The sequence below is a fragment of the Topomyia yanbarensis genome, chromosome 1, assembly GCF_030247195.1.
Source record: "Topomyia yanbarensis strain Yona2022 chromosome 1, ASM3024719v1, whole genome shotgun sequence".
Classification (NCBI taxonomy): Eukaryota; Metazoa; Arthropoda; class Insecta; order Diptera; family Culicidae; genus Topomyia; species Topomyia yanbarensis.
In genome coordinates, this window is record NC_080670.1 from 147,468,373 (window position 1) to 147,489,688 (window position 21,316).

The window sequence follows — 21,316 nt, forward strand, 5'->3', positions numbered from 1 at the left end:
GATTCATGAGAAATTTGTGAGCCATACTCCTTTAAGGAGTCTCCCGGAGACTAATTAAATCGCTAGTCGAATGCGATGCTCGATGTATCGACATTCTTCTACATGCTCCAGCTAGCTAAGGAACAAACTAATATCAAAACACCAATCACAAAACTACATAATACCGCCAGCGAATCCTGACTGACATTACGAATCCGCCAACTAAAGTTTGGCTATAAGTCTCCGGGTAAGTCCTTGTCTCAACCTCGAAAATATCGTTTGCAACGGCAAAATATTCAATAAACTCTTAACCTATTATTAGGGCTAAATAGGTTAGAATTAACACTTAAGACTAATACTGAAACTTAGGACTTATAATATGGTAGATTATTTGGTTTGTTAAGACTGACAGCTGCTTAGGAAAGGAGGTATTTAGTCTCCCAAATCGATATGAGTCCAGTGCTAGAGTTTTACGGCGCCCAGAATCGTGTTTCTTTTGGTTGATTTCATATCGACCCCCACTACAACTGTCTGATGGATCCGATTTACGGATCGCGACTGTGCTGGATCTAACAGGCTGTCGACACCAATCCAGGATTAATTATCTTCCGCTTCACGTCTTCGTTCTGTGCTTGTAGCTGGTGTTGCTCATAGCTTACTTACTTGTCCGATTCTCTGTTCCGTCCGCGTCTGGATTCTTACTGTATCAGTTTCTCTCGCTCTGACAAACGGCTGGCCTGCGGAGGCTTGCGTATCGTGGCTTGCGTATCGTGGACTCTCGTGCTTCGATTTCTCCCGTATCGCGAACGGCAAACGCTGGAACGTTGTGTAAGCAGCTGGAGTTGGCAGGTTGTGAGGAGGGTTGGGTGCTTGGCTTCGTTCTGCTTGAATCCCCCGCTATGAGCGGTGTATGTCCGTTGGTAATTTCGCTTCGCCACGGTCTGCTGTGCTCAATTGTTGTCCTGGTTTGCTCTGCTCCATCCATTGCATAATTTTGCTTGCTCCGCAGACGGCTCGTGCGCTTGCGCCAGTGACTGAGGTCTATCTTGGTTTGATGTGTCACCATGAAGCAGCTTACCTTTGAGATTGACTTCCGCTATGTCTGAGGAGTCCCGAGGGGTCCGCCTTCGTCGACCTACACCCCTGTGCAACGGCTCAAGGTTTTCCCGAGGCTCTCTCCAAAAGTTCCATCTCTAGTTTGCGGTTCCTTCCTATTGCGCTCGCGCGGTCGCTGGCAGGTTCGTTCCGAAATGGCACGCCTGTTTTACGCTTCTGCTTTCTCGACATGCGTTTTCTCTCGAATCGCTAACGGCGTACCCGCTGAAGGCTTCTACTTCCGACGTGCGTTTTCTCCCGATTCGCTAACGGCTTGCCTGCTGAAGGCTTCTGCTTCCGACGTGCGTTTTCTTCTGATTCACTAACGGCTTGCCTGCTGAAGGCTTCTACTTCTCGAAACACGTTTTCTGCCGAATCGCTAACGGCTTGCCTGCTCAAGGCTTCTGCTTCCGACGTGCGTTTTCTCCCGATTCGCCAACGGCTTGCCTGAAGGCTTCTGCTTCCGACGTGCGTTTGCTCCCGATTCGCCAACGGCTTGCCTGCTGAAGGCTTCTGCTTCCGACGTGCGTTTTCTCCCGATTCGCTAACGGCTTGCCTACTGAAGGCTTCTGTCCTCGTTGGTGGAAGTCCTGTCCCGTCCCTCACGTCACGACAGCTCCTTGCTGCGACTGCGAATTGTCATGGGCCTTCCTAGACAGCTCTTCGAATCCAAATGACGCTGGCTGGTGTGCCATGGTGGGGAGGTAGTTTGAAAAAGTTATTGCTCGCTACACCATGACAGGGCACGATTTGTCCAGATCGGCTAACGGTGTTTTTTGGAGCATGATGCTCGTGGTTAGCAGGTTGGAGCCTGCCCACATAGCTGAGTAACTTTTCACTAATCCGCCTTAATGTCCTTTGCGTGATACTTGCCTCTCTTTCCCGTGGCTACGTCTTCCAGAGTGTACAGGTTGACGCCCAGGACGTCTTTGACTATCGCTAGAACGAACTTGGGATCAAGTTTGCGATTCACGTAGTTTACTTTCGACGACAGTCCGAAGGTTCTACGCCATACCAAATCTCCCGGTTTAAACGCTACTGTTCGTGTTCGAAGATTGTATCTCTGCTTCGCCTTTTCGTGATTGTTCCTGATGCGTCGCAGTACGAATTCCTGTACCCGCCGAACCGTTGACAGTCGCACGCCCTGTGCTACCTTGGGGTCGTCCCAATCTCCCAATCTCGATGGTCTCCTTCTAGTAATGCTCGAATGCAGGTGATTAGTACTCTGTTGATCCGTTCTGCATTATTTACCATTTACCATGTAAGCCGTCTTCATATGCACGATATTGTGTCGAGCTAGCAGGGACTTCAAAACCGTCGACTCGAACTGTTTTTCATTGTCCGAAAAGACTATTCTGGGACGCGAAAAATTCAAGAAGACTTCCTGCTCCAGAAACTGAACCATCTTTGCAGCGTCCGCGTTTTTCATTGGATGTGCGACGACATATTTCGTGATCCAATCTACGACTACTAGCAAGACTGTGTTTCCCCGCTTCGAGCGTGTGAACGGACCAACGAAGTCCATTGATATTAACTTCCAGGGCATTTTGGCCGGCTTCAAGTTTCCCATCTGTGGCATCATCCTTGAGTTTGGTGCTTTGCTTGCCTTGCAGGTTTGGCAGCTCTTGACGTAGTTGCTTACCTCCTCCCGCATCTTCGGCCAGTGAAAATGGGCTTGAAGTTTCTGAAGAGTTCTGTGGAAACCCAAGTGTGCTGCTGTAGTTGAGTCATGGAACTTGCCTATTAACCCGCGTCGTTATTCGAATGGTACCACCTTTTTCCACAAGTGGATCGCATTTCCATCTTCGTCCTTGCTTAGACAGTTCTTGTTCGCTAACGTGAAGTCCGGGAAACGATCGCCTTTCTTCTGCACTTTATCCTTTAGCTGCATGTACCATAAATCAGTGGAGTTCGCACCGTCGAAAGTCACCGATGCCACTATCCGTGATAGTGCGTCCGGCACTACGTTGATGCTTCCCTTCCGGTATTTGATCTCGAAGTCGAATGCGTTTAAACGTAACAACCGCCGGCTCATGAAGGCTGTCGGATTCTTCATCGATCGCAGATAGCTGAGTGCGGCGTGGTCGCAAAAAACTGCAAACTTCACTCCTCCTATGTACCCTCGGAACTTCTCGATGGCGCGGATGACCGTAAGACATTCCCGTTCCGAAGACGATAGCTTCTGTGAAAAGTAGCAAATCGGGTGTTCTTCTCCGTCAGTCTCCTGCGTCAGTACGGCTCCAATCGCAACATCGCTGGCATCGCAGGCAATAGCAAATGGCATTGTATTTCCAACACTGGGGCTGATACCAACGCTGCTTTGAGCTTTAGGAATGCTTCGTCTGCTTGCGTACTCCATCGAAACTTATTCTTTGTCTTCGTCAGTTCCGTTATTGGTACTGCCAGTCGAGAGAAATCTGCTATAAAACGTCGGTACCAATTGCACATGCCGAGACCTCCTTCCGGTTCGTTGGAGCTGGAAATTTCACGATGCTCTCGATCTTTTCTTCATTGACTTTCCATCCGCTCTCATTCAAAATGTACCCCAGATATCTGATTTCTCGACGACAGAACTTGGATTTCTCTGGCGATATCGTCAAGTTTGCTCTTCGTAGACGCCTCGCTACTTCTTCCAACAGCCTAATGTGTTCGTAGAACGTTTTGGAGCAGATTACGATGTCGTCCAGGTAGTGGAATACGTATGGTTCCATATCTGCGAACAAGTGCGTCATCAGTCGCGCGAGAGCTTGACTCGCTGTACAAAGTCCGAAGGGAACTACTTTGAACTGGAAGTGTCCTCGGGATGGAACCGTAAATGCTGTCAACGGTCTAGATGCCTCCTGCAACGGTAACTGCCAAAACGCGTCCTTGAGATCGATCGACGAAATGTACTCACAGCCGCCGAGATTGTTGATGATCGACGAGATTTGCGGAATAGGGAATCCTTCGTTCACCATCAAGTGGTGGTCGTCCAGGCAGACCCGGTATTTCCCCGTTTTCTTCTTAACCGCTACCAGTCGGTTGTTCCACGGAGAAAATAGAGCTTCTTCTATAACATCCAGAGCGAGCATCCTGTCGATCACGCAGTTCACTTCCTCTAGTACATACGGAGACATTGGATAGTGTCTCTGCTTGCGTGGTGGTGCGTCTCCTACGTCTATGCGGTACGCATATAATGTTGTTCTGCCCAGCTTTCCTTCCACTGTTGGGAACTTCGCAAGCGTTTCTTTAATCTGTCTGTGTTGTTCCGCGCTTAGGACTTTCATCGGCTCAACTTCTTTCAGCTCCGTCTCCTCCAGCTTCGTTTCCATACTGCAGCATTTTACCTTTGACTCCGAACTTGTCCCAAAAGTTCATGCCTAGGATCAGGCAATCCGGAATTGTCGGGACCAGCAGTAGTGGGATGGTCTCGTTCCGGTTGTTGAAAACTATCGGCACTCGAACGAAGTGTGAAATCTTGTGCTGCGTGCCGTCCGCTGTTTTGATGCCTCCAATCACGATTCCTTTGCGCAGACTTAGCCGTTCGACGATCTTCACATTGTTACCGCCTAGAAGTAAGCAGTTCGCCCCGCTATCTAGCAGCGCTGTCATTTCTTTGCCCAGTACGCTAATGATTGCGTGTGGACGGTTGTCTAGTCCGTGATTAATATTGATTGTGTTTAGTAGTCCTAGTTTGGTGATATCGGAGGGGTTTTCTATTGGTTGCGGAGATTCATCACCCTCTATTGTAGATTCCCCGCGGTTGCGTTTCCCCCATCTGTCCGACACGTGATGCAGCTGCGTAGAGAGTATCCCTTTCGTCCACAACGATAGCAGAAAAGAATTGCCTGTGGCTTTGCACAATCCATGAAACGATGTCCTTCCTCATCGCAGTTCCAGCAGATCATCCCAGTACGTCTCTGGTCTATCGGATCTAGTCAGACTTGTTATTTGTTCACACAATGAGCCACAAAGAGCGAAATACACCGATTGAAAATAGAGCAGCACAAAAACACTGCGATGTACAGAACGACCGCACAAAGAGAAACTTGAAAACGAAAAAGAGTAGGATATGTGCATCAAGAGCTGCACAATTTCGTTCAAAGAGTCACCTTGAAGAGCCATTTTTTGTGCCTCCTCTCACTGGAAACCAGGTAGGAAGGCGAATCAAACTACAATTCAGATAAAGTTTGATCGGAAGAACGTTTTAAAAATGTTTTTTGGTTACCTTCTCTACTTACGTGCGCGTGGGACCAAGATACACACTAAAGAGCCTCTTTATTTCTACTCTTTGTGGCGTGCAGCCATGGAGTAGAATACACGTGTGGGAGCAACACGCATGGGAGTGAAGAGGTTTATTGTGAAAGAGAAGAGCGATGGTTCGCATGAAAAGTGCAAAGAGCGTTTGTTATTCTTCTCTTTATTTGCTCTGAGGTGCATAACATCCCTGGATCTAGTCTGTGTTCCCCAGCTCTGTCTTGCTCTCCTCGTACTGAGTCCTGCGGAGCTTGCAACTCCCGAGAGCGGTACTGCGCAGGCGGAGGTTGCTGTCTTTGTACCTGGTTGCTGTACTGGCGCTGTGTCTGCTGCGTGAGTGGTTGTAGCGCGTATTGTCTGTGCTGCTGTGCGACGTTCGCCTTCTCCAAATTATGTGCTGACGTAAATGTTAGTCTAGCGTTCCTCGTCGTCAACTGCATCTTCAGCGCGCTGACTTGCTCCGTAAGCTGGTCTATCTTCAGCTGCCAGTATCCATCATCATGTTGCGAGTGTGCTCCTTCTTCATCGAGCGAGGAATTTTCCCCGTCGACCAATCCGCCTGCCGAGTTTTCCTCCAGCTCTGCCGTGTGTACCCTACCGAACCGTGGTTGATGTTGCATTGCCGGTGCTGGTCTTGGTGAAACGGTGGGTGTTGCGAAGCTAGGCTCTAAAAGTGCACTGTGCGGAATTGGAACCCTCCCAGCCAACATTTTGATTCACTTTAATAAGTTGCAATTTGATTAACTGTACTCTTCAACGATATGAATTGATTGTATAAAATGCACAGATCTCTTCTATGTGAACAAAAGTGGAGGCCATATACGTACAACAAATCGGTATAGTAGAACTATGTGATTTACGACGAATTTTGATCTCATCAGAAGCGTTATACAATCATGTAGCTTATCATTTTGAGTTTATATATGATCAACTTTACAATCACACATGAAGGTTTATGCAGCTTAAGGTCCCCAATGTGGTAACAAGAAGTATTTTTTTTAAATAATATGAAAATAAAAAATCACGATGAAATTTCCATAATTCTGTTATAAGACACAGTTGCGCCCACACTCGTAGATATAATATTTTTCATAGGTGAGGTTGGAGTTACTGGAACAATTATTAAAGTTACCTGCTACGATTTACTTCCAGTTTCGAACCTGAGATCTTCGTATTCCCAGCATAGCCGCTATGTACTCATCAATTTATACACTGTCAAGCAACGATTATATTTGATCATTTTTATCGCTTTGTGATTACGATCTAAGAATACCATAATCCAACCTAAATATGGCACTACCTTCTATACCTGCCAAATCACAACCTATATTACGTACTCAAGCCATTTTTTATAGCTTTATAGCAAATATTGAACTAGTCTGGCAGAGAATTTGCGAAGTGCTATAAGGAGATGACTATTTTTTTGAACGATTTTGCAGTTTAATCCAATTGCAAATTAATTTCTATACAATGTTTCAAAATTGTCTTTCTTATTCCGCATCTACAATTTTGTTTTAAGTTGTAGTGGACTAATAAATAACTTCAAGTCAACATTGTATTTCGATCACAGATTTGCATTTTATGTGAACTTTTTACAACAAAACATAATTTTTGCTTGCACTATTTGTAATTTTGATTTAGTCTGTCATTATTTGTAATTTATTGTAAACTTTTATATACGATTGCTGGTTTGCTGGGCTGCGTTGCCTGTTCAGAAGCATCCTCGTTTCATCGTAGCTGGTGCAGATCTCCACCATTTCCTGTATAGTGTGTGGTATGGCTGCGGTCACGATCGCTGCATAATCGGCGTTCATGTTTTTCTTTACGATTAAGAACTTCTCTTCCTCACACATCGGTGGCGTAACAAACCGAAATAGTGCTGCGATATCCCGATAATATTTCGAAAATGCCTCGTTGGCTCCTTGGAATCGGAAGCAAGCCTCAAGGCGCAAAATCTGTGCATATTCGCTGGGCAGGAATTCCTTCCGTATCTCCCATTTGAACGCCTCCCAGGAAATTAATGTGTGCTGCGGCATGGCTCGTGCGTACCAATCCAACGCATCTTCCTGTAACAGATGTTTGATCGATGCCAATAAGGTGTCGTTGTTCATCCCTTCCGATCTGGCGAATGTTTCAACTCGGTCCAAGAATATGTTCAGGGACATTGTGTCCTTCTCTCCCCGAAACTTGAATGGCCAGTTGTGTACTGCTTTTGGTGTGCGCCTATCGTCGCCCCGATCGCTCGCCGGTCTGGTGTCTCGCCGCAGTAGATGATGCAGTAAATCATCGCGCAGCTGGTCGTACTCTTCCCATACGTTCCTGTTTCCTATCGTACCGCTCGCTGTTCCTGCTCGGTCGTTTCGTCCCGATCTGCGTTGATTTTCGATCGAATTCCAGCCGGCTCTCTCCTCTTCTTGCTGATCCTCGAAGCGTGAATTGTCCCACCGCTCGTGATTGTGCAAACTTCTGGGAATCGGTGGAATGTCCAGTGGTGGTGGCGTGTAATGTGACTCTGTCGTGTCCCGTACGTGATTACTGTTGAAGCGTCTGCCGGAGAATTCCAATTCGAGCGCACCTTGCCTTAGACTCGCAGATAGTAACGAACTGGATGCCGGAAGCGTTGTATGTTGACTGCTTCTTCTGCTGTGTTCTCTCGACGCGTCCGGTCCAGTCGCCCTGGCGCCATCATCGTCTTGCGTTGGATCGTTCTCGTCCGCTAGCAGCTGCCGATTGGTTTTTGGCACTGCCCCTCCTGCACTTCCATAACCTGCCACACTCACTGAATTGGTTAAAGCACTGTTCACGCCACTGATTAACACTCTGACAAGCGCGTCGAGCGATCTGTGCGCGTCTGCTAGGAAACCCGGCGGCTTGAGACATGCCAACCTGTTCCTATAATGTACGAGTCGCGACCGTAATTGACTTAAATTTTCATCTTGAACTGCGGCCCTCAACTTTTGAACCTTGACTCTATGAGTCATGGAACCTAGCTTAACCATGTGACGTAAGGCCAACTAGTAGTTGATCTCTTCGTCATTTAGATGGGTGAAGTCCATCTTAAAAAATTCTTATCGGATCTCAAACCAAATAATCTTAATCACAAATCTTAATGATAAACTAATCTACCAATTTGCTCAAATAAACATGTGGGATTTTATGTTGGGCGCCATTGTGACAAAAATATATATTTGCTATATACCCAAATCAAAAGGCGAAATCCCACGAATATAAATATGTTATTGTAAGAGGGAAGAGATAGTGTGCAGACTCACCGGTAGTTAACGATCATATCTCGTGGGTCATCTTGGGACCAAGTCGATCGCCGTGACGTCTCGTGGCTGGCAATCTCTCTTGTAGATATGGTTCCTCTTCCAAGTAACCTCGTGCTCTAGCTTTCCAAAAGTTTTGTCCGCTTCAGTGTTAGCTGCTCATCATCGGAAGTGTTCTCAGATTTCAAACAGGCCTCCTCGTTCACCGAAGATAGCGACACCGGTGATAGCCGCTTTATTCTTTCTTTGATTGCGTCGGGTCAGCGTCCCGCTCAAATTTCACCTTAAACCGTTCACCAGCACGAGCCGGTGATAACTTTTGCTGCTCATGTTGCTCACTCAAAGATTTGCTTTTGGTGCTGAGCGAAATTCCTGCCGTTGGTTTGACGGGGAGGTTCCCTCATTCACCTTACATTCCGCACTGTTCCACCAGAGGAAGTCGAAGAAACAGAACCAGTCGAGCAGAAAGCGTGCTTCGCGTTTGATAAACTTCGCGGATCTTCACTCCAAAAAAATCACCTTTCTGCCAAACAGCACGCCGCACGGTCACCTTTTGAGGTTAAACTTTGCACCTGCACGTGATCGCCGCAATGATGAACGGTAAAAAAGCACACAATAGCCCACGGAATGACGATTTTCCAGACTCACGCGGATCTTTACTCCAAAAAATCACCTTTTTGGCAAACTGCACGCCGTAACGCTTGCCCGTTGAGGTGGAACTTTTCACCTGCACGTAATCACCACAATAATCAACGGCAAATATGTCACACAAAGGCCCACCAAATGATGATTTTCAGATTTGGATGGAACGGAAAAGGCACTGCTTCGGCTCCCTATTCGATGGGCTAATTTCACACGAGTCCAACCGGTAATAGTCTGAAGGATTTTTTCCGGACTCCTTTCGCGCACGTTTATCGATTTATTTTTCCACTCCCTGCTGGGAGGAAAAACCGCTCCCGACCGAACTCGGTCAATACTTTTATCCGACTACCTTTTTTTTATTTTCTGTTACCCGTTCTTCCGGGGATGCTTTCAAGCAAATTGTGCTAAGCCCTTTTGCTTTCAAGCGGGCTGTCAAGTGCGCAGTCTGCAGTACACACTAATCTCTTATTCCTCCCTTTAGACATTTAAATTACATATTTTCTGTAACAATCTTGTAATTAAAGTACAATGAATTTGACACGTACTTTTTAAATATTTGCGGCACTTAATGTACTTTACTTAAAGTAACTAATTAAGTACTACTTTTGGCACTGCATTGTGTTGAAGATTTAGTGCTTGCCCCTTGCCCTAATTTTCCCATACAAAATCCCATGTAAACTTTAAACAGTGGGCGCAAAAATATAGTTTCACTGATCGAGCTAAGAATTTGCACAGTTGTTCTAGGACCCAAATGGTACCTAAAAAGTTGCTCGGAGCTGGAATCTAATTTTTGTCCCACCCTAATGATTATCGCATTGGCGAAAGTGATCGTACCCGTCGCCAATGCGATAATCATGTGTTATTTCTAAGACGTCATCATATCCCGGGATAGCGTACGGGTTTAGGCAAAGGGGTAGGAGTCCCAAGGGTTGCAGGTTCGAATTCTTCCTCTGGGATTTTTTCGCATAATTGCTGTCGCTTATCTCACCATTTCGATCTGTTGGATACCACCAACCAAAAAAATTAATTATTTGATTACATTGGATGGATAATGGTCCAACTAGCGAACACCTTTCTAAAAAGCGATCCACTTAAAACGTCCAATCAGGAAATCAGGAAAGTTTAACGAAATGAAAGTCTATACCGGGTCTAAATGTCTGTTATCTTTGCATATACTTACAATTAGTTTCGTGAAATCTTTCACAAAATTGCTATACTGAAGCTGGCCGTGCTCCAACAGGTGGTTTTGTGCCAATTTATTCATCTTGACAGTACCTAACAACGCACACACATTTCTCAGTGTGATCTTACATGCCTGAAAGTATACAAACATATTTTCAGTAAAACAGACAACAATATGAGCAATATCTTCTGAGTTCCGACAGCTTTGAATTCGAAGAAATCTCAATGAAACCATAGCGCTATTTTATGAAGGATGGGTGTGAAAATAAGTTTTCAAAAGACATTACACAAAGGGCTTAAGTTTGACAAAAGTTTGCCGTTTGAATTGCTACGCCATTTGTAAAATGATTGAAAAAGATTGTGCAGGTTCCATGTCAGTGGTGTTTGCTTGCGGTTGTGTTTCTAGTAAGAATGAGATTTTCTTTATGCTTTAGCTAAATATGGACGTACCCTCGCAATCCGGCTATTCTCCTCGCACAAATGCAACAAGAGTGAACATAAATTCGACTTCATTTGTTCAATCAGCGATTCAGACACCGTCCCATTTTCCAAAACTGCTGACGTTCCCTCGTCCTGCTTCATTTGATGTAGTATGTTCGTCTTCGAGTGGCAAAGATCTCCGAAAAGAAGAATCGCCGATTCTCGCAGTTCAACTGAGGTGTTTTCGAAGAATGGTTTTATACGAATCGCCAGCGACACTTGGAACATTTCAAATTTATTGTGTGGAAGGGTTTGTAGTATCTTCGAAAGGCCAAGCATACTATCCAAAGGAATATTGATGAAACAATTTTGATTGTAATCATCAATACCTTTTAGCAAGGCCGTCAGGCACATTTCTGAATATTTATCAATATCGTGCTCGGTTAGACTACACAAATACGCCATACCTATACAAAATATGACTACGATAATTAACCGATAGGCATTATTTATATATTCTTACCTCGAATACTTAATCCTCGGACGAGTGGATTCGGGTCGTTTAGAGACGAATTTAAATGAAGCATGATAACCGAGGAAATTTCTCCACAAGGTTTTAGCGGCACTAGATGCGAATAAAATCCGGTTGAGGCAACCCTTTGTGTGTCGTATGGGCTGCTTACGTACTTGCTCAGTGTGGTAACGATTTGTTTCATCGTAGTAGAATTTATGCCAACCTCACCGGCAGTCGCTATGCTCAATGGGGTAAGTATTTCTATGAAACTATGCAAATCAGTACTGGATCCTAAATTAGAGCATACATCCAGCACGTTGAAAATTTGCTGCATCTCCAAAGTCTCCAGAAAAGCTTTGAACGTGTCTAGTGCAATTTGACATGGGTTCAATTTGGCATCTTTAGCAGTAGATGATTTTCCACGTTTCGTATTCTTCGGTATGGTTACGTTTCCTGGATCTTGAGGAATAACATGGATGCAAGGTGGTAGCAGGTTTATATAGGTAGCCAGCGTTGACAGCAGCATACAAAAGATCTCAGTGAATCTTACGTTCAACTCTGCCTTGATATCTTGACTCCTGAATATTTCATTTAGAACGCAAATGATGGCAAACGGTGGTAGGGTCACGGCTTTCTGAGCATCCTCCCTCGGTTTGTCCTGATGTTGCTGTTCGTACAAGCATGATGTGGTGACGGTGCCAATGAAATTATCTAATATGATTCCTGTCAGTTCTGCATCCAACGTGATAGTTCGCCAGTAGTCAATAACGTTACTGCACAAAGTAGAAAATATACTTTTTAAGGTTTTTAAATTGTCGTGGAATACATTAACGCGAGAATTTTTCAGAAAATATTATGCCGAAGCTTTATCCTTAGAAATCATTTAGACACCAGCAGATTCAGAAACAACTAACATAAATATGTCTATTGCAAGCAGAGCCGTCAATAGAAAGCACCTAAGTGACTCAATCAAACACGAATAGTTAGAAATATTGGTGCCTGTTTGAATGAGTTGTTGCTCTTATGCCAAACGAGTAACATCATGGCTATAGCTTCTAGACGCTACAATAAGCAGCGGTAGACGCTATGGATTTTCAGCAGCGGTGGCATCGCACACGGTTAAACCGTGTGTGATTTTTTTTAGTACCAGCATGATGTCACAGGATGATTTGCAACGTGGGTGGGTCTGGATTGAGTTCAATACTGCAGGGAGTGACATGTGTGTGCAGCTTGACAGTTTGCATTTGAATAAAATAATTAATATTTATGCCTGTGTGTGCATTGCGTCAAGCCATGTGTTCAGCGATATGTAGGTACATAGGGTAGTGAGCTTATTGGCATACATGTTTCATATTCCGAATACGTTTTTATCTTCAAATGCATCTGACAAGACGCTTCTGTTGTTATTTCTAAAGTTCGGGCGGACTCAACTGGATTTGCATCTACTGAACGGCTTAAGTTGGCTGGAGATTCTACTGGGCGAGGAGACTGGGTAATGTTAGAGCCGCTTTACTTTTGATTTATTTTCTAAAAGTTGCGAGTTAATCTATAGCAATTCTTGATAGCCAATCCAAAAGTAATGCCATCTGACCAAGAGAAAGCACTGATTGATTTTTATCACAAGTTTGCATTATTATTTTAAATCGATCGAATTCCTTAGAGATATTCCCAGCAGAGATTTTTGATTTATTATTTCGATCAGTTTGGTTAGAACTATTGTATAACTGCGATAAGTTGCTTCATTTGAAATAGGTTTGGAATGATTTTGTATATTTAAAGAGCATTCAGCACATACACTCGGTTCGATAGATTTGGGAAATATTTTTTAAGCCAAGTAACGACCTAAGGACACCTTCGTAAGGTAATAATTTATTGTCTGTACAATTTAGTAGTCTATTGAAAATTGGAAGAAAAAATAAGGAAAATGTCTATTGCAAGCAGAGCCGTCAATAGAAAGCACCTGTAACGACGAGCTGAACACCCCTCGGTTAGATGTTAACGGTAGCCGCCGGTCTTCATAGTAGTGAAAAGGGTCGTCTTTTGGTAGCGGTTAGCAATCTATCATTGTTAGGTAGATAATACGATCAGATGAAACGTTTCCATGTGCTACCCACATTTGTCGCGTTGCTAAAGCTATTTAGTTCGAATTTAGTTAGAAATTTACGAAGTTTTTTTTTTTCAATACGACTACGTGGTACATGTAAGTCACCTTTCGATTTAATTAGTAGCTGGAATTAATTGAATTCTCTATCTAGCTATTATTCACATCACACCTTGGCATTCTAACCTAATTTATCGCCCTCACAATCGTGCCTTTCAATAGCAGTGGGTAATATTAATGCCAATCTAACGTGATTAGAATGCCATACTAATGCTATTAACTAAATTACAGTTAAAATATTTAAAATTAATAGTTTTCGCTAGAGCGCAGAAGGGAACAGCTAGAGAACTGCAAAGTTGCTACCGAATTTGTAAGTAGTGTTAAGAGTTACACAGTAACCAATATTGAACTCAATAAAATTTACATTCTAGCTTAAAGCTATACGCACCAACCCGCCTGCGTTTGCTGTTAGAATCGGTATCACAACAATTCTTTAAGAAATTCGTACCCTAGCGATCACCAGCCATGAGCGAGAAGGAGGGCGCCTCGAAGGCAATTAAATCCAGCTGTGGGTTATGTGAACGCCCAGACGAATATGATCAAATGGTAGCGTGTGACACTTGTCACATCTGGTATCATTTCAAATGCGTAAACGAGGATTTTTCCGTAGAAACACGTCATTGGGACTGTCCAGCCTGTGTGAAGGTTGCAAATATCCTAAGTCGTATGGAACAGGTCGACATAAATAAGAAGAAAAAGGTTCCGGTTCTGAAAATAACTAAAGCCACTACAGACAACTCCTCTAAAGTCGGCTCTAAGCGCTCAAAAAACCAAAGCAAAATCCGCCTGGAGCATGAGCTCATGATCATCCGAGAACAACAGAAATTACAAGAACAACAACTGTTGATAGAACGCGAGGCTCAGCAGAAGCAACTGGAAATAGAAAACGATTTTCGTAGAAAACAACTGCAGCTGAAACAACAAGCCCTGGAGCAAGAGAAACGGATTATTCATGAAATGTCAGTGCAGGGCAGCAGTCGTGCCAGTAGTATTACGTCGGTGAGTGGCACGAAGGACAGAGTTCAGAAATGGTTGGTAGAAACAGAGGAGCGTACTATCAATTCTACAGCCCCCGAACACGTCCGCCCAATTCCAATCATTCCCTCAGAACCACGACCGCAAATCGAGAAGCGTCGTCCCATTTCCCAAGCTGAGTCTTCGACGATCCAATCGGTGTTCGATGACCGTCGGCATTTACTACCCTCACTAGAAGGGGCAAGCATCCAAAACGCGAGTCTCCAACCACAGATGTCGCTAGAATCAACAGTCGGTCCCACAAATCGCCAACTTGCGGCGCGTCATGTTATGGGCAAAGAACTGCCCCTTTTCTCAGGAAATCCGGAGGAGTGGCCAATATGGATTTTAATACGAAAATTTAATGCGACTGCAAAGATGTCTAATAGGATATGCATTGGAAAGTGTACGCGGTCATCTATTGCTTCCGGAAAGCGTTCCCCACGCCATATCGATTTTACGGAGACGTTACGGACGCCCCGAACAATTGATTCGCACAATGACGGACAAGATTAGACAACTACCGCCGATCAAATCAGATAACCTGGACAATCTAATTGATTTCGGCACAGCGGTCGAGAATCTAGTGGAGCATATTAAAGGGGCTAAGCAATATGCTCACCTAACAAACCCGATGCTATTACAAGAAATGGTTGCAAAATTACCGACTTCCCTTAAACTCGAATGATCAGTGTATAAAAGTAAGCTACCGGAATTTTCGTTATGTAACTTCGGTGAGTTTATGTCGTCGTTTGTTGATATGGCTTGTGAGGTTGTAGACGATACACCACAGTACAAAACCGAGTCCAAATGCGATAGAATGAAGTCTAAAGAAAAGGGATTCGTGCAAGCACATACACACGAACAAGCTACTGATCAACCAGTATTCACAGAGGTTGAAGCTAACCCGAAATCATCAAAAGTGTGTGTGTGTTGCAATAAACTGGGCCATCGTGTTGCTGATTGCGACAATTTCAAATCCTTTGTATATGAAGAGAGAATCCGTGTTGTTCAACAGCATTCGTTATGCAGAACTTGTTTAAACTACCACGGCAAATGGGCCTGCAAATCTTGGAGAGGTTGTGCGATACAAGGATGTCGTTTACGCCACCACACGTTGCTACATCCGCCCGCTACTATGGGTGCCAGTCTCACTACTAGACAGTTGGGACAATCCTCGAATGGATCGCTTTTTCGAATACTGCCTGTCACTCTCATAACTCCCAATCAAAAACTGGACATTTTCGCTTTTATTGACGAAGGATCATCGTTGACTCTTATAGAGAGTACCGTGGTGGAACGATTAGATATTAGCGGTCGAAATGAACCACTCAACCTTCAGTGGACCGGCAACGTAAAGCGAAAAGAATCAAACTCACAACGTTACAATTTCAGGAGATAATAAAAACGTTCATTTTCACTTAAAGAATGTACGAACAGTGAAAAATCTTCTTTTACCGAGACAAACACTGGCATACCCTGCTTTGGCAGAGCAGCATCCCCATCTTCGCGGTCTGCCCATTGAAGGTTATCAGAATGTCGAACCCAAACTACTTCTTGGGTTACAAAACCTGCACCTAACAGTTCCGTTGAAGGTCAGGGAGTGTGGTAGAAAAGGTCTGATTGCTACAAAGTGTCGGCTTGGATGGAGCATTTATGGTGGTAGTCCTGAAACACAGGTGTCTCGAGCTGTATGCAATTTTCATTTTACCGTTGCCACCGATCCGGAACGCGAGTTGAATGAAATAGTTCGAGAGTACTTCATGTTGGATGGGGCAGGTATATCTTCACCATTTCCGAAACCAGAATCAGAGGACAATAAACGGGCTAAGGCAATTCTCGAGGACACTACTCGACGTATACCTGGAGGCTTCGAAACCGGTCTCCTTTGGCGTAGCGACGGTATCAAATTCCCAGAGAGCTACCCCATGGCATACAGACGCCTTCAATCTTTAGAGAAGCGATTGGTCAAAGAGCCGGAACTATACGAAGGTGTACGCAAGCTGATACACGAATACCAGGAAAAGGGCTACTCTCGACTGGTGACAGCAGAGGAGATGCGTATATCCACACCCGAGCAAACGTGGTACCTCCCGATAGGTGTTGTCACAAATCCAAAAAAACCTGGCAAACTGCGGCTGATATGGGACGCCGCCGCCAAAGTTAATGGCATATCATTGAATTCAGCCTTGCTGAAGGGACCTGACATGGTCACAGCCTTACCAGCGGTGCTTGCTCGATTCCGTCAATATCCTATCGCCTTAAGGCTCAAGTTACCTCAAGGCTTGGTAGTATGCGTAAGAAAAATTGTGTTCAGCTTTGCCACCAGATTATCCATTTAAACCTTTTCAAAACTCTAAAAGAAGAATATCAGTCGATTTATTAGATCATCATGATTCAATTCATGCGAAATACCTGCTGGTAAAACCATCGGCTTAGCTGGATGGTGCTTTTGAAAAAGTGGCTGTGATTTTTTATCACACTACCACACCGAGCTGGGGTACGCAACACAACTGCGCAATGAAAAAACCACAGCCACTTTTTCAAAAGCACCATTTAGCTAAGCCGATGGTTTTTCCAGCAGGTATTTTGCATGAATTGAATCGTGATGATCTAATAAATCGACTGATATTCTTATTTTAGAGTTTTAAAAAGGTTTAAATGGATAATCCGGTTGCAAAGCTGAACACAATTTTTCCTACGCACACTACCAAGCGTTCAATTCTAACACATGCTTAAAAAAGGTAACTTGAACCTTAAGTGGCGATATTAAGGAAATGTTTCACCGCATTAAAATAAAAGAAACTGATCAGCCCTATCAGCGATTCCTTTGGAGGAACAACCCTAAAGAAAATCCACAAATATTCGTAATGCAGGTGGCAACTTTTGGGTCCACCTGCTCACCTTGCTCAGCACAGTATGTAAAAAATCGAAATGCCGAGGAATTTGCCGATCAATATCCCAGAGCAGTTACAGCCATCGTAGAAAACCACTACGTCGACGACTTTTTAGATAGCTTTGAAACAGTAGATCAAGCCATTCAAGTTGGCAACCAAGTAAAGTTGATACACAAAATGGGTGGATTCGAAATAAGGAACTTCTTATCCAATTCAGATGTAGTACTTCGTGGTATACGCGAAGAAACGGTGATGGATTCTAAATCTATGAATCTCGAATCGATTGAAGGGGTCGAGTCTGTGTTGGGCATGAAATGGTTGACTAAGGAGGATTGTTTCACTTATTCACTTGCATTTCGTGATAATTTGCGAGAAGTACTTCAAGAGACTCGTGTACCTACAAAACGAGAGGTGCTAAGAATAGTTATGAGCCTGTTTGACCCATTGGGTCTTATTGCATATGTTCTAATACACGGCAGAATTTTGATGCAGAATATTTGGGCATCGGGTGTGGACTGGGATGGATCAATAAACGACAACCTTTTCTATCAATGGCGACAATGGATTGACCTGCTTCCCTCTTTGCAGACCCTGAGAATCCCCCGCTGCTACTTCACTTCGTTAGCAACCGATGGGGTGGGAACCTTACAGCTGCACGTTTTTGTTGACGCTAGTGCTAGCGCCTACTCGGCGGTGGCATATATTCGCATGGATACTAAGAACGAACCGCAAGTTGCCTTGGTGGGATCCAAAACAAAAGTTGCACCTCTAAAAATGATATCGATACCAAAACTAGAATTGCTCGCTGCGGTTCTAGGATGCCGTCTACTATCTAATATTTGTTCCACACATACAATCCCAATATCGAAACGATATCTATGGACCGATTCCAGCACAGTGATAGCGTGGATACAATCGAAGCATCGTAAATACAGCCAATATGTGGCCTTCCGTGTAGGGGAGATTTTAGCAACAACAGAAATCGACGAATGGCGATGGATTTCTACCAAATACAACGTGGCAGATGACGCGACTAAATGGGGAAAAGGTCCCAACATTACAATGAACAGCCGTTGGTTTCGTGGTCCGGAATTCCTCTACCAAAACGAAGAGATGTGGCCACAACCTTCCACACATACAACAACCACAGAAGAGCTAGCAACAATCTATTATCATGTATTGGCACAGCAGCTTGTCGACTTCAAGCGATTTAGTCGTTGGGAAAGACTTCTTCGCACTTTGGCATACGTGCATAGATTCATAGAGAATATGGGAAGGAAGCAACGGGGTGAAACATTAGAGCTAGGAGTACTTCGACAGAATGAATTGATTTGTGCAGAGCGAGTACTCTGGAAGCAAGCTCAATCTGAAAGCTTCCCAGGAGAAGTAACTACGCTGTGGCAATCCAGAGGTTCACCTGAAGCCCGTCACCCCACGGTAGCAAAATCCAGCTCTATTTTAAAGCGTTGGCCTTTTATGGACCAGAACGGTATCCTACGAATGCGCGGAAGAATAGGAGCAGCTAGTTGGGCGACTTTCGATGCTAAGTTTCCAGTCATTTTACATCGAGAGCATCAGGTAACATTTCTTATTTCCGATTGGTATCATCGACACTTTCGACATGCTAACCGAGAAACAATAATCAATGGGATCAGGCAACGCTTCGAAATCCCGAAGCTGAGAGTTTTGATGGCAACTGTCGGGAGAAATTGTATGGTTTGTAGAATTTGGGGAGCGAAACCTCAGCCACCACCCCTGAGCCTGTTGCCGGATGCACGATTAGCGGCCTTCATTAGACCATTCACCTACGTGGGCTTGGATTACTTTGGACCCTTATATGTTCGGCTTGGCAGAAGCAACGTGAAACGCTGGATTGCTTTGTTCACGTGTTTAACTATTCGCGCAATTCATCTTGAGGTAGTGCACAGCCTCTCTACAGAATCGTGTGTGATGGCCGTTCGAAGGTTTGTCGCTCGTCGAGGCGCACCAGCGGAGATTTTTACGGATAATGGGACAAATTTTCAAGGTGCAAGTAGGCAGCTAAAAGAGGAAATTGAGCAAAGGAACGAGAAACTAACTGCAATATTCACAAACGCAAACACCCGTTGGAATTTTAATCCTCCGGCAGCCCCCCACATGGGAGGAGTGTGGGAACGTTTGGTGCGGTCTGTAAAGGTAGCTATAGATGGGATCAGTGAAGCTAAACGAAAACCCGATGATGAATGTCTGGAAACCGTTATACTGGAGACAGAAGCGATGATTAATACACGACCTTTAACGTATATTCCACTGGAATCTGCCGACCAAGAATCGCTAACACCGAATCATTTTCTGCTGGGAAGTTCAACGGGAATCAAACAACCTCCTACAAACCTGATCGACTGTCGCAGTACACTACGAAGTAGCTGGAAGCTGGTTCAATTACTAACAGATGAGATGTGGCGTAGATGGATTAAGGAGTACACCCCGGTGATTACTAGGAAGCAACGGGGTGAAACATTAGAGCTAGGAGTACTTCGACAGAATGAATTGATTTGTGCAGAGCGAGTACTCTGGAAGCAAGCTCAATCTGAAAGCTTCCCAGGAGAAGTAACTACGCTGTGGCAATCCAGAGGTTCACCTGAAGCCCGTCACCCCACGGTAGCAAAATCCAGCTCTATTTTAAAGCGTTGGCCTTTTATGGACCAGAACGGTATCCTACGAATGCGCGGAAGAATAGGAGCAGCTAGTTGGGCGACTTTCGATGCTAAGTTTCCAGTCATTTTACATCGAGAGCATCAGGTAACATTTCTTATTTCCGATTGGTATCATCGACACTTTCGACATGCTAACCGAGAAACAATAATCAATGAGATCAGGCAACGCTTCGAAATCCCGAAGCTGAGAATTTTGATGGCAACTGTCGGGAGAAATTGTATGGTTTGTAGAATTCGGGGAGCGAAACCTCAGCCACCACCCCTGAGCCTGTTGCCGGATGCACGATTAGCGGCCTTCATTAGACCATTCACCTACGTGGGCTTGGATTACTTTGGACCCTTATATGTTCGGCTTGGCAGAAGCAACGTGAAACGCTGGATTGCTTTGTTCACGTGTTTAACTATTCGCGCAATTCATCTTGAGGTAGTGCACAGCCTCTCTACAGAATCGTGTGTGATGGCCGTTCGAAGGTTTGTCGCTCGTCGAGGCGCACCAGCGGAGATTTTTACGGATAATGGGACAAATTTTCAAGGTGCAAGTAGGCAGCTAAAAGAGGAAATTGAGCAAAGGAACGAGAAACTAACTGCAATATTCACAAACGCAAACACCCGTTGGAATTTTAATCCTCCGGCAGCCCCCCACATGGGAGGAGTGTGGGAACGTTTGGTGCGGTCTGTAAAGGTAGCTATAGATGGGATCAGTGAAGCTAAACGAAAACCCGATGATGAATGTCTGGAAACCGTTATACTGGAGACAGAAGCGATGATTAATATACGACCTTTAACGTATATTCCACTGGAATCTGCCGACCAAGAATCGCTAACACCGAATCATTTTCTGCTGGAAAGTTCAACGGGAATCAAACAACCTCCTACAAACCTGATCGACTGTCGCAGTACACTACGAAGTAGCTGGAAGCTGGTTCAATTACTAACAGATGAGATGTGGCGTAGATGGATTAAGGAGTACACCCCGGTGATTACTAGGCGTAGCAAGTGGTTTGAAGAAGCAAAAGAAATTAAAAGAGGTGATTTGGTGCTGGTGGTGGATGAAACCGTAAGGAACCAATGGATCAGAGGGAGAATTGTACAAGTGATCCTGGGAAAGGACGGGCGCGTACGACAGGCGGTAGTAAGAACATCTTCAGGATCAGTGAAGCGACCGGTAGTGAAGCTGGCCTTGCTCGATGTTGCAGAGAATGGTGAACCTA

At 44.6% G+C, this 21,316-nt stretch overlaps 1 protein-coding gene across 1 annotated transcript in view; it reads right to left on the reverse strand.

Annotated features, from left to right (window-relative positions):
* LOC131676864 (maestro heat-like repeat-containing protein family member 1) overlaps nucleotides 1-21,316 on the reverse strand; it is a 39,639-nt gene that overhangs the window by 10,799 nt on the left and 7,524 nt on the right. Inside the window, exons 6-8 of the mRNA XM_058956237.1 lie at nucleotides 11,347-12,110; nucleotides 10,854-11,290; nucleotides 10,402-10,536 (exon numbers count right to left, since the gene is read on the reverse strand). Coding sequence (XP_058812220.1) covers nucleotides 10,402-10,536; nucleotides 10,854-11,290; nucleotides 11,347-12,110 — 1,336 coding nt within the window. The remainder of the gene's footprint in view (nucleotides 1-10,401; nucleotides 10,537-10,853; nucleotides 11,291-11,346; nucleotides 12,111-21,316) is intronic.